The sequence below is a fragment of the Uloborus diversus genome, chromosome 5 (genome assembly GCF_026930045.1).
Source record: "Uloborus diversus isolate 005 chromosome 5, Udiv.v.3.1, whole genome shotgun sequence".
Taxonomy (NCBI): Eukaryota; Metazoa; Arthropoda; class Arachnida; order Araneae; family Uloboridae; genus Uloborus; species Uloborus diversus.
The window spans coordinates 154,099,794-154,114,565 of NC_072735.1; the positions used below are offsets into that span (position 1 = coordinate 154,099,794).

Below are 14,772 nucleotides of genomic sequence, written 5' to 3' on the forward strand. Positions count from 1 at the left end.
TTTCCTGTGAAGCGATTTAATTATAATATGCAATTTATGCGTGAATCTATCGGGCATTAAACAATTTACTGAATTTCTACAATTTAGCTGAACTCTGGAGATGTGAAACCATGTACAGTAGTTTTCTTTGCACACTTTGATGTATATTTGTTAAGTGATCAATATTTAAACTAAGAATTTAACTGAATTGAATTTAATTGTGTTATTTTTCCTTTGCTGGAGGCGTTATAACCTATTAATTTAGATTACCTTGAGTATATTTAGAGGGTAGAGATTCTTGCTTGAAGAGTAAAAAGTTTAACATGTAGTACGTATCATAACTAAAGCTGCTTCAATCGGTTAACAACAGTATTTGCACTCCCATCTTTTGGTAAATTTAATGTACTTTCTCAACATTTCTGTTTTAATAACAAGATATTAGTCGTCAACAACAATATACATCTGTGATTTTAAAAACCAAGCTAACTTGTGCAATAAAGTTTATACCTGCATTAAGTTGGATGTGCCTTGGTTTAAAGAGTGGAAATTCTTGGGCACAGTATTTTATTTAGCAAAGCGTCCGCTTTTAAAGGACAGCATTCCTTGACAGTTACAACAAGATAATTTCTATATAGAAGAAACTTTGATTTATCATAGGTAAGCGAAACAATTTTTTTTTTTTTTTGATGAAATATGACCTCACCAGTAACCGAACGTACCTGCGAATTTTCACATCCTACCACAAATAATTACTTGAAGTATAGGCGTGATTTTGTATTCAGTGCATTTAAGCACGATTACTGGTAACTGCGATTGAATTGTCAGTATTTCGTCATCTTATCAAATGAGACTTAACATACAGTAAGTACACTATCAATCTAAAATCAAGAATAGTAAATTTTTCAAAACTTGAGAAATTATGAAGTCTGGGTAAGCTAGTTGCAAGGTCCATGATTAGTTTTAGATATATGCCTGATTTTAAGTATCATTATTTTACTGACATCTCTCAATCTTGTCGCCATTTATGTATTACACTGCATTGTTTTGAGTATAGAGGTCAACGTGTAGAATAAGGGTACTGGCGATATAATCAATTACTCGTTATGGAAAACTGCAGATTTTCTAGCTGGCGACATTCTACAAATGTACGTCAACATCAATATTTGCCATCAAGTTTAATCTGTTGCATGGAAGCTACTTATCTCACAACATAAAACATTATTTTTTTCACTTAAAAAAACATTTAATTGAAATAAGTCAATAAAAATATTTAAAAAATAAAATAAAATATAAAAAAAATGCTCCAAATTAAACAAGCCTTTAACTGGCATTAAAAGTTGGATTGGAATGCAGAAAAATTCATCAAAAAATAGTTTCAGTTACTAAATATCATTGAAAGTTTCATTAAAATAAAAAATAACCGCCAAATAAGTGAACAACATTACATTAAGAGCTTTATTGAAAGGTAAAATAATACACCAAATAAAGATGTCAAGGCGATAAACGAATCGATTATTTCAGAAAGGGTGTAAGTCCTACGGGAATCCATTGGACTTACGCCCTTTCTGAAATAATCGATTCAAACAAGGTTAATAGTTCCATTAGAAAGGAAAATAATGAGAAAATATTGTTAAGAAGTAAGCGATATTATTAAACTATCGTCACAATAGCGAGTAAGTAAATCGCCTATCGGTCCCTATTCTACACTATTACCAGCGTCGGCTGCGTACAAGTAATAGTATAATAAGGCTAAATTAAAAGTAAAAATTCCCACAAGGGAGAATTGAAATAAGATATAATATTTGTCAGTACTTCAAAATGCATTAAAGGGGGAGGAGTAGCGCACATGTTTAGAAAAATCGTTCTTAATACTATTAATTATACTTATCATTGAACTAATCATTAACCTATAAAACTTATCATTTAAAGGTTAATCATTGAAACCTCTCGGAATCACCAGTTCTATTTAATGATTACCGCTATCCCCAACGGATTTGTTCCAAACACCATGCACAAGTTCAAGGACAATTTACTTAACGTTTATTAAGGAACATTTGGTGTTATTAGTTTCCTCTGCACAATGATTAGAGAATATATTTTTTGATAAAATTACTTTTTTTCTATCCCTGTATGAAGAAAGGGGGAAATCAAATTTAAGCAAGGAAGTGCTTACGCATAAGGTTAGTTTACTACATGACTTATACTTCTGTACTCTTTTTTTTTTCTTTCTGATTGTAATAAGTATATTTCTTACAATGTAACGAATATTTTCGTTACACTGATGCAATTTAATACTTGTAAAAGTTCTACTAAAATCAAAAATAACACGCCAACTAAATTGAATAACATTACATTAAGAGCTCCATTGACATGTAAAATAATGCACAAGAAAAAGATATCAATTCGGTAAGCAAAGTTAAAAGTTCAATTAAAATGAAAAATAATGAGCAATTATAGCAAATTAAAATTAATGAACAGAAACTATAAGTGGACCTATAGTTTTCGGTCAACATTTAAACATCAATAAGAGGTTTCAATTTGTGAGACTTTAGCTCGTTGATTTGAGTTATAGGATTAGTTTGACAAAGCATCAAATCAAAAAACGTAAGTATACATTTTGACTGAAATCTTCTAGCGATACTGGAACTCTTATGAGCGTAGCTCTAGGACAACGACACATATAAACAACACGCAATATGACTAGACTTATTTGTCTTACATTATTGGAACGTACGATTCCAGTTTTAAAATGCCCATAGGGTTAGAGAAAAATTCACATACAGCGAACAAAGCTATAAAGTTATGCAGCGCGTCAAAAAAGAGTAGAAAATGGGGGGGGGGGGCAAAAAGAAGTACCATGAGCTGTTCTTGCTGAATCAAACCACATAAGCATTTTGCTTATCTTCGAACTTCAACTCTGAGAAAAATAACATGATGACTAGCTGTATAGTAAGGTGATGATCGATGTTTAGTTATCATTCATGGCATTTTTGAACCGTATTAAAAATGATGGTCTTTTTTAACCACCACTATTGTTCATTCGTCCTTGTTGTTTGCTTTCTTCTTCAACAATAGCTACTTTTGCAGTCAAATACAATCAAGGACCAGATTAAACAAAGGGGTGTAAGTGCCTTTTTTAACGTTTTGAGTAAAATGCTTGCAAAGTTAGGTAGGTTTTTCATTGAAAACTTTTTCAAAATCATGCTGTATATCTGTACCGATTGAGACTTCTAGTACCATCTTTTGTCCCTAAACAGGAGAATTTTCCACCATTCGTACTAGCTACCTCTGCATATTGGCACTTACTGTCGGACCACGTTTGCCATGGAATTGGCAAGCTGCCAGTTAAGACAATTCCATCTAAAGTAAGGGGAAAAGGAAAAATGAAGTGAACCTGCTTCATTCGTTTCGAAGTGTCTCTGGTTCGGATTTGGCAAACTGACATCCCTTCTGACTAATTGATGTGTCTATTTCCGCATGCAAACCGGTTGGTCGCCTTTCCATTTTATCGGTGGTCGAACAGTACACCCCTTTGCTTCTACGTGCTTCAAGCCATATTTCGCTTATTTTCTAATGAACCATCTTCCATTGAGGCGTCCTCCTCATCTCAAATTCTTCGAGAAAGTTCAAAAGGGTATATGTGCTTTGTTTAAATTACAGAAGCGTGCAAGCGACGGAACATTCACGACGCTGTCGCATATTATGGGACTTGAAAAAATCGCGCCATTAAAAGCGAGGATGAGATCTCATTTCAAAATATGCTTGTGGTATTGGCTTTTGCTTCAAGTTAACAGTAGTAATTACATATAGAAAAGGATTCGAAAAGGACGAAAAATTGATTTATAGCTATACGACAACAAGCGTCATATCCAAGAAGCTTGCAACAATTTTTCAAAAAGTTTGTGCATAGTTAGAAACAGCAGCTATATCAAAAACGATTCTTTTAGCTGCGATACCACAATAATGAGCAGGAATTTGCATTTTAATGGAAGAGAAGGTTTTTATAGTTGTAAATCGATAGATGAAATCATAATATTTATAATGATTTTTACCTATTTTAGCAAATATTACTAATTAATTTTTCAAAAGAAAATAGCGTTCAAATAAAACACTATTTGCAGTTTCAGTTTCATTAAAATTTTCATGACTATGGCAGATTAGTTATACAGCGACAATTTTTAAGCAAACTGTTTTCATATTTTTTTGTCAATAATAAAATATTTTACATTAACATTATCTTCATATTGTGCAGGGCATTGAAAATATTGTTAGTTTTATTTTTTAAAACTGTCAATAACGATAGTCCATGCAATATTTTTGACTCACCAAAAGCCAAAAAAAAAAAAAAAAAAAAAAAAAAAAAAAAACTTTAAAAGTTTTTAATTTAACTTAAATGCATATTCGATCATACCATTGTTTGAATGGACAGAAAGAGCAATGAAATACATTTTGTTTCAGCATTCCGTTTGTATTTTTAGTTTCAAGAAATGTATCGTATTTATGCGCATATTCCGAAAAAAGATTTTTTGATATAGCTGCTATTGTGCATTATTTGCTTGAACTCAACAGAGATAGAGAGACATCATCTTTCAATTACTGTATGTTAAAAAACCTCTGACACTGGTACTATGCTGATTTTTCAATTAAAATCAGACAACATATTTAATTATTTTAGTAAATAAGAATAGACAATTAAAACTTCAATAACAGTTTTTAAGTAAAAGCAAAATATTGAGGAAATGCAATATTTACTGAAAAAATCACTTTAAAATTGCACATAACATGAAAACATGAGTTATCTTCATGTGTTATATTTATCACAATGATAAGTTGTTCACAAGAGCGTGATGATAATACTGAAACAAAGTTTCTGTATTTTTACTTGAGAGTTTTACAGGAAGCATACAACTAAAAATAAAAAATCTTATAGTTTGAAATTATTTGCATAAATATTTTAAAGGTGTGACTTAATCAAAAAGGAAATAAAGTAAAAAAGAAAGTGAAAATTTAAAGTATATTAACGAGTTAATTAAATCTTACTCATTATTCCATCATTTTAATTGAAAACGGAAGATGCTTTTGCATAAGAAAAACGATTGAAGTTAAAATTCTTCATAAATATTTCTTTCAAAAGCAAAGATTTTCTGTAGAAAATATTTGGAAAAGTAAATTAAACTGGCAGGTTATTAATTTAAGTAATTTGTTTTTGGATGTGAGTTTGTACCGTAACAGAGTTTAATTTCTGACAGTGAAGAATTCTTTAATTACTCGCTGCTTGCACGAAAGTTTGATTAAATTTCATTTGAATAAGGGGCTGTCAGTATCAAGAAGTGAAAGAAAAAACAATACTGTCAGCATCAATATGTGTCAGCTTCATATTTTAGTGGAAAAATCATCTCTTTGAAAAAATCAAAGGTTCTTGCAAGTGATCAAATGAAAGGAAAAACAGAGATTTCTATTTTGTTAGCGATAATGAATTCCAGATTCCTTTTGAATTTAATGAGCTTAATTAGTACGTTATGTGCTAACTACTTCCAAAACAAATTTAATCATTGCAGTCTTGAGTAGGTTTGTAACTAGTGGTATATTAGCTCTTCCGAAATTTTTTATTTCAGCAAGCGTTATATTTTTTTAAAATTTATACATTTTAGGTATTTTTAATTTAGGTTTTTTTGTAACTTTAATTTGAAAAAAAAAAAAAACCTTTATAATATACTTGCTTACATAATAACTTGCTACAACAAGTAACTATAACAAGTTTATGTTACTAATATGGTTTTTCATCGCGTGTTGCAAGGTTTTCCTTAATTATTCATTTTTTTTCCTACAGCGTGGTCCATAAATTTAATCATGTGTTTACTAGTATTTTAATGTAATTCATAGCTGGATTTCTTTAAAAAAAAAAAAAAAACCACCTTAAGTAAAATTAAAACATAAATCAATAATATTGACATTATCAAGTGCTAAATAATTGGTGCTTTAAGATAACTTTTGGATTAAAAAGTTTTTTATTTAAAATATAGTTTTTTTTTGTTGAAATGCTATTAAAAATGTTATATTGAAGACTTAAAAACATATTATTTATTCATGTGTGTTTAAAATTTTTTTGAGCCATAATTGGAAATATAAACCATGAATACTCCGGTTAAATAAAAGGAAAATTCAGAAAATCTAAACATTGAAAAGTTTGTTGACAGTAAATGAATACTGTGAAACACTCTCTATCTCTGCTGTTTAAGAATAAACAACAAATATCCCATTCAACATGAATAAAAGACATTCACAGACAGTATCGACATTAGCATCTGTCGTGGAAGGATGCTGGCTCGTGTTCTGCGACAACGAAGGGACTTGGTGGAGGAGTAGAGCCTAAACTTTTGCCTAGGCCTGAGTCTGAGCTCGCAGAGTGGATGTGGTCTCGGTTGAGGCCCCGTGTTGGCGATGCTTGGCGATGAATGAGTGGAAGCTGAGGCAAAGGGGACGATGAAGCACTGCGACTGGGTCGAGCATTTGCATCTGCCCTGAGTCGGTTGTTGTCCGCCCCTAAACAATCAATCTGTTGGCAGAAAAGAATGAGATAATAAACTGCAAATTTAAAACCCTTTAGCTGGAGAGAACTGAGACAAAACAAGTAAAAACCAGACAGTTTGTTATGGCATCCAGAGATGGCAGTCTCATCCCTGTTAGTTATCAGCCTGGAATGGCCATTAAAATAGTAAACTTCACACAGAATGTGAAGTTCCCCTATAAGTACAAAATGTCATGGGAATGCTACCCTACGAGTCACTACGGTGTCAGTGGAAAATAGACAGAATTGAGGTGTCCTAAAGGTGTGGAATATCCATTACAGAACTGACAGCAGTAAACTTTATATAGAATGTGAAATTTCCTGATAGTACAACAAGTCATGTCAATGTTACACTGCGAGTCACTATGGTGACAGTCACAAATTGCTGGAAAGGCCATTACGAGCTGACAATAGTAAATCTCACATATAATGTGAGCTTCCCTGTTAGTACAATATGTAATGGCAATGTTACATTGAGATTCACTACGGTAGCTGTCCCAAATAGACAGGTCTGTGATGTCGTAAAGGAGTCCCACAATGACAAATTTATGACATGCCGCATGTCAATTCACTGCAACGTGCAATATTAATGAATTAATTATGCAATGCAATAATTAATTCGTGTCCCCTTGTTACGCGTTGACGTCACTGCAACGTCACTTTGTGACGCCTCTACGTATTGACATCCCTAAGTTTTTGCACTCTGTTGTTCACTTTACAGTGACGCTTCGTGAACATCCCGGGACTGGACTCTCATGTGACCTTCACGCGACTTTCACATAAGGGTCTTGTTTTAGTCACGGTTCTATTTGGGGCTGAATTTGTAGTGGTGCTGACATTAAAGCGATACGACGTGTGCTAAATTCAAACTTAGCCACCAGTGTGAGGAACATCTAATTTTCTATAAGAGGTTTACCAGTTTGAATTATTTTTTAAAAAATACTAAGCATAATTAATGTGAAAATAAACGCAGTTAAAGCATAAAATTTGAATCTGAATTTCAGAAGACCGGTATCGTTTCAACTTCTTACATTCTTATGCTTAAAAATAAATGTTTGTTTGTCTAAAATGAAGAAGCTAAACTTCGCAAAGCATAGTAACTGTGGTATGAGCCGGACGCAGTAATAATTAAAAAATAACATAGATAAATTAAAAAATACTTACTTGTGCGCCTGGGGTGAGGTAATTTATACCAGTACTTGTGGCATTGAGCATCGAAGCAGGGGTGGGTGTTGATGGAGTAGGGACTCTTCTTTCACTTGGAGAACTACCTGTTAGGGATGTGTACGAAATACGAAATATTCTGAATGGTTTAACGCCATCTGCTGAGCTAGGAATGCATCCACCTTGAGCTAAATTAAGAAAAAAGTACAGGAATTTATTTTTTAACCATGTTTTGCCTGAATTTTATTTTGAAAGTTGAAAAAGATTCTTCGACTCATTACATGAATAACGTAATAAGTCGAAGAATCTTTTTTAACTTAGTCATAAAGCAACAGCATGAATAAAATGGGTTGTGTTTTTATCTTTTAAAGCCTGTTTGTATATTTCTAAGATGCATTTATAAGTATTTTATAGATAAATAAACAGTAAATCGTATTTAACATCCGATTGCTTTAAGTCATTCGTTTGACATTAATAAAATATTATGAATCACGCTTAAAGTTGAGTGATTTCAATTGGAAGCGTTGTGTCAGAAAGATTAAAAATTAGGTTTTATTCCTCTATATGTTTTTATTATTTCCATATGATTAAAAACTCATTTCCAATTAATTTTTATTTACAGTATAATATTTTAAATCCATGGATAGATAGTTACCATTGCTTAAGAAAACTAGTTTACCATATCAAAACTGCCCCAGAAATCTACCGTCCATCATAGCTAGACTCCAGACTGGGCACTTAAAGGGCATGAAAATGGCTCCAGACAACACCTCTAGACCTTATCCCTTCTTCAGAAACTACCCTCACACCCATTTAGTACCGGATCATACATTAAAATGCCAAGCCATTTTGACTTATCTTTTTAAATTTGAAGCGCCATAACAGAAACTCCTCTACACTGCTAACTGAGCTCAGAAGCCGTATTTGCACTTCTTATCGAAATTGAGGTATTGTCACCAGGTTGGTTCATAGTTATGTATACTATTACTATGAACACTACCTAAACACTATTTTTTACGGTCATTTGTGAACGGAAAATAGTAAAAAAAAAGTAAAGGATAATAATACATCGAGAAATCTGGCTTCTGAATCAAGTATATGGAGACTTATAACTTTAAAAAGCAAGGTTTTGAGCTCGGTAGCAGATAAGACTTTTGTGTTCACGCCGGCAGTATAGCCCTCGTGCTCCAGAAATGATTCCGATTTTCAACGCTTTTGGTTCTATTTAGCTTCCATAGGCACAACAACAACACATTATTATTTTGGAACGACAGTTTAAATAGTGACTCAAAATATATTTTGACTTAAAAATAACTAAATGTAACGTAGAAAAATGCTTACAATGTGGAGAAGATGGCGGGGACAAACTAGGATCTCTATCCATTTTATCCACTTTCACTCTTTCTCTGCGAACTTGGAAAAATTCAGGAGCAGTTGTAGCAAATATTATATCAGCCTAAAGCAAATGAAAAACAATGCGAAGAGTAATGTTAATATACACGAACTTTGTACCACATTACAATTTTTTGAAACTGAAATTTGTATTATGAATAAATCTTAATTTTTCCGTTCCTTTATTGACAATCATGGGTATGAGAAAATGTTAGACTTTTCTGTTCGTTTGTTAGATATTCTACATGGATCTAAATTTAATCCCTTTTATAGCATTTTAATTGCGAAATACACGTTTACTCGTTGAAATATTGAACGTGTTTGTATATAATGCACCTGTTTATACTCTTTGTTTAAAACAGGCATTGTTCGTTTGTTGAAGATATTAAACTGTATTCTCAATCAGAAGATTTAAGTAGTAAAAATAAATTTGCTTGCAACTTTGAGGAAGGTGAAAAGGATTCATGGTCAAGCACTTGGGATGTCAATCAAAAATCCGCGTAACGAATCTGTCTTAATTCCTCGAAAAGCTAGGAATACTTATTTGCGTTGCGGGCGATACCCGAGGTTAAAGAAGGCATCATGTTATTTGTGCCGGAAAAAAAATCGTTGCCACCAGCAACGGTAAACTAGAAGCTTCAGATGGGTCACTTAATACTAGGTTCTGAGTCGTAGTTTCAGTACTTTTGGGAATACATGAGCTTCTATACGCAATATATAAATCTCTCCGAGTGAAATAATGATCTTACTTTACTCCAGCACAAAAGGAGCAGTCACTTTTTTGAAGACCTTTCTAAATTTCACTTTGGGGTCAAACATTTTAAGTAAAATTAAATTATTTTGTGAATTGAATTAGAAGGAATACCAAAAACACCTATTAATCTGAGCTTATATTGCATGGTCTATAATAGAGGCGGTCAAATTATCTATTTTTGGGATGGACTTTTTTATGTTAACAAAGTCTCGTTTGTTCGCGTGTTTGTCTATATTACATTGGTCTGCTTGTCAGTATAATTCGCAGTTACATTATACAAATTATTACGTGGATGCAATATTATTGCTTTAGTTTCAAAGTTAATAAATGTGCTATTCTAAACTCAAAGAGTAATTAATCAGTTATCCTGTAACAACACGATTTATATATATTTATAAGAAGAGGTTTAATTAACTGTGTTATGTCATTAAAGGAAAATTCTTAAGTTAGAAATATTTTTACAAATTTCTAAAATTATTTTTAGGAAGATGCTTTTGACTTTTTCAGAAAACCGTTATAATGAGTTTTCTGAAAATAATGACAGCCACGATAGAACAAAATATGGAATCTATATATCTGTTAGAACATAATCTTACTTTAGCTGTGATAAGTTTGAGGCTAGGCATCATCATACTTTGCACAAGATTCCCGTTGATCACAAGTCGAATTTCGATGGTATCTGACGTAAAGGCCAGTACATATGGAAAAGCACAAACTAGAAATATAAATGAAATAAACTTTCAATAAAGTTGAGGTTTCATAAATTTTAAAGAAAAACATATTGAAAAAATATTTAGAAACACGTTTATAAAAAATGAAATGCATCTCGTTATGTTTTTTTGGAAAAAAAGATAGCTTTATAATTTACCAAGTACTCCTAATTAGTACCAAACATCTTCTGGCGTTTCAAAAGAGTCTCATAAAAGAAAAACTATCAAGTCGCTTTTAAAAATGAGAAAAGTGAGTAATTTTCGTTAAAAAACGTTTATCCTCAGATTTTATATTATTCGCTCTTCTCAGATTTTATATTATTCGCTCATGTCCATGGTAGCAGTTATTTTCTTCAATGATTTGAACTTTTGTCTCTTGAAAGAAAGCTAATTTATATTTTCAATTTATTGGAAAACGGTAATTAGTATCTTTCAACGATTTTTGATTCTCCTCACCAAAAGATGCCTTTAGGTAAAATAGAATAAAAAAACCCTGGTCTTGTTACGTTGTTTCTCCTCGACTCAATTAGGAAAAAAAAAATACAGAAAAGTCTCAAAATGTAAAATATCAAAACCTAGATCTTCTTTCAACCAAAATCAGAGCAATTTTATGCATTGAAGTTGAGTGTCCAACTAATGAGCGTATGAAAATAATCTTTTAATTCGATTTATTTACCAATTGCTTCAGGAACGGCATTCCATTGAAAGTCGAACTCTGTAGTACCTTCTTCAAAAAGCTTTTGGAAGTGCGTCATATCTGAAAATCAATTCAAAGACGATTCGTCAGAAGTCTTAAGACGATAAATAAATAAATGAAAATAAGCGGGTTGAATGAAATGATAAACAGCATAATAAAATTTAGAATAACTTTAAGTAATGCAATTTCTTATTTAGTATGATTGTGTAAGACACATGCATAATTTTCAAAATTAATTATGCATTGCCAAAACCAGTCACTAAATTCCTTTTAAACTTTTCCCTTATGTTTAATCAACTTATCAATGAAACTAATGTGAATAAAGCAAGCTAATGATAAAGAATTAAAAATATATGATAGAGAAGACGGTCGCAGGTGTTATATAAAATCTGCAAAGACATTTTACGTAGATCTTATATACTTTGACCTTATGCTTCTAAATGATGTTTCACCCCGGCAAGAAAAATAGTACAACTTAAAAAAAAGAAATAAGTAAAAAAAAAATAAAATAAAACAAAACAAAAAAAGCTGCATTGGAGTAAATTAAGGTTTTACGCAGAAGTAGTTTCAAATGCTTTATCTCAAAGATTCCGATACGATAAATATATATATATATATATATATATATATATATATATATATATATATATATATATATATATATATATATATATATATATATATATTGATATTTACTGGTTAATTTTAGTAGTCTAAATTAATAATGCGTGCTCAAAGTTTGAAAATATTTTTTATAAATATTTAAGGATGAATCATTGATTTTATTGTTTTTTTCGCCACCACGCACAAGTTATATAAGCTGGCGTTACGCGAGTTTTGTGAAAAGAAATGGCATTTAACTCAGATTTTACGTCAATAAATATTACGTTTTCGCCAAAGTGACCTGTAAAGCAAAACGTACCTGCTCGACTTTCAGATGGCACCTCATTTTTGCCAACAAAATGAGGTTTGCCAATTGTTGGCCATCGTGTGGCACGAGTATTAATCAAAATCAAGATTATATACTGTAATTAAATTGTAAAATTAAAGCAATAACACTTGGACATTCGATACCACCAAACAACTGAACAAAACAATGAACAAAACCAGTGACACATAGAAATTTTGGAGAAAATCAAGTCTGCTGTAAGCAGAAAATACATCAATTCTCTACGGTCCTCATTAGTTCCCTGATAAACAGTGACTAGGTAGTGCAGGCACAGTATTAAATACTGTGCATTCAAGACATCCACTTCACCAATGAACCATTTGAACTTTCGAAAATTGAAACCAAAATATTAATTTGCATAGTTCGACATTGGCGAAGCTATTTTTCGATCTTATAAATCTAAATTTTGTAGTCATTCTCCATGGTTCTGCCAATAGACCCGTTGTTATCTCATTGCATCCCATTAATTTTAAATTCGAAGCTACTGTGAAACCCCGTTACAACGAATGCCAATACAAAAAAGTATCTCTTCCGAGTTAACTTACATTACGTTGCTTGAATTCCGTTACAACGAAAAAAAATTGCAGTCCCTTTTAGTTCGTTGTAACGGACCTAATGTTAAAACTGTATTCGTAGCTAAAATTTTTAACTTGACCACGCAGAAGACTATAGTTGAGGCAAACTTAACCTAGTATCGTCGTAATGCTGTGATTAGGATCTGCGTAGCCTTAACAATGTAGCCAGGTTGGGTTTGTCCCAACTATTGACGCACATGCTGCGTTGCGGGAAGATATAAAAAGGACGAAGAATAATTTTAGGTTATTTTTAAAAATACTTACGATTGTAGCAAAGCAATAATTCAGCTTCATCATCTTCATAAATATCTATTGCTGCAATAAGGTGGCCCTAAGCAAAAAAAAAAAAAAAAAAAAAGAATAGTAGAGTGTTAGAAAAAAAAATTAAAAAAAAAAAATGCACATAATTTGATTTTGAATAAATTTCTTTTGGATCAACATAGAATTTCGCTCTTAGCAGCTTTAATGAGCATTTCACAAAACTAGATAACTGTTTTTCATTGCAATTTAAGAGATACGAAGAAAATTTACAAGAAAATTATTTTTTTATTTAAGTTCAATTTTTCGCCCAAAGATATCCAGACGTATTAACAGCACAAAAAATTTTAGATGTGCATATAGTTATTTTGTATTTCGCTTTAAGTAAAATTAAGATACAGTGTTAAATATAACTAAGAGTCTTAAGAGTGCGGGAAATTGTTTTTCATTTTATTACAGTATCGATTTTTTTGATTATTTTTAAAAATTTTCTTTTATCATTTTGTATTGTTTGATGGCGCTTGATTTGCCTCTATTTTATGCCTTCTTCAGTTTTTCCAGTTATTTTTTATGAATGTGTTAGAACAGTTTGAGAATTAATTTTCTTGATTAAAATGTTAATTGTTCAAATTTTAGGAAATACGGCTATTAATAAATTAAACTATTGAAACGGATTTTACTTTCGGAATGGCAAATAGTTTCTTTCGTTTTATTTTTGTTGTAAAATAATTATTTTAATCGTTTCAAATGATGACAGTTGCTTACCGTTATAATTAATGAAACAAAACTCATTTATTGTGTTCGGAAAATGTTTTGCTTAGTTTCAGATGAAATTCTTATTTTTGAGGAATTACTACTATTTTTTCCCTTAAAAACTTATTTCCTTGGAAACTAAATCGTCAGTATTACATCTCGATACGAGAAATGCCTTTTCGTTATTTTTAAAAACAACTTTGTTGAGTAGACAAAAAATTAGTGGACTTTAAAAAAAAATTAAAAAAGAGACTTTTATTTTGAATTTTAATTTTGAGTTATCAGTACCCATTGGTTCTCCGTCAGAGTTTATGATTTCATTTTTTGCATTCCAGGAAAAGCAACTTTCGTCCTGTCAAAGCCATAATTTGATTCAATTTTTAAAAAAATATATTGGAAGTTTTCTCCTTAGTTTTGAGTTTCTGACATTAACTTTTACACCAGAGTATTTAGTTCGTTAATCTTTGTTTACCTTGTTTCCTTCCACTAAGTGTAGCCTCTGTATTTCGCCTGTTTTCTCATTGACGAGGTCGAACTGATGCCGGTAACCGATGCAAATCTGGTTGTCGAAATTGGAAACTGGGCTGTCTACCAGAGTGATCAGCTGAGGCGTCTCTGATAAGGAAATTTCCTAAAATAGAACACACAACCAAATTCAATGTTTAATCTTTTACTGTACTTCACAAACATTCATTAACTAAAAAAATAATTATAACTTACGAATTACTTTAAAAATACTAATTTGAGTGATATTGCTTATTGTGCCGATATGCTTATCATAGCTGAAATATTATTTTTTGTTAAAGCTAGAGAACGATTTGGGATACAGGGTACAGTCCTCATATTTGAGCCTTTTAAATGCATTTTTATCCATGTTGAAAAGGACAAATTATCTTTACAACATAATGATAAGTTGTGGTCTTTTAGGCACGACTATATTTCCCTATCCGTACACATTTCAACACATAAATAC

The 14,772-nt window shown here is 31.5% G+C and overlaps 1 protein-coding gene across 1 annotated transcript in view; it reads right to left on the reverse strand.

Annotated features, from left to right (window-relative positions):
* Positions 1-6,277: 6,277 nt before the first annotated feature.
* Positions 6,278-14,772, reverse strand: part of LOC129223206 (GTPase-activating Rap/Ran-GAP domain-like protein 3) — a 199,000-nt gene continuing 190,505 nt past the window's right edge. Inside the window, exons 23-29 of the mRNA XM_054857773.1 lie at positions 14,272-14,430; positions 13,053-13,119; positions 11,244-11,324; positions 10,454-10,572; positions 9,053-9,167; positions 7,712-7,899; positions 6,278-6,535 (exon numbers count right to left, since the gene is read on the reverse strand). Of these exons, the coding sequence (XP_054713748.1) occupies positions 6,278-6,535; positions 7,712-7,899; positions 9,053-9,167; positions 10,454-10,572; positions 11,244-11,324; positions 13,053-13,119; positions 14,272-14,430 (987 nt within the window). The remainder of the gene's footprint in view (positions 6,536-7,711; positions 7,900-9,052; positions 9,168-10,453; positions 10,573-11,243; positions 11,325-13,052; positions 13,120-14,271; positions 14,431-14,772) is intronic.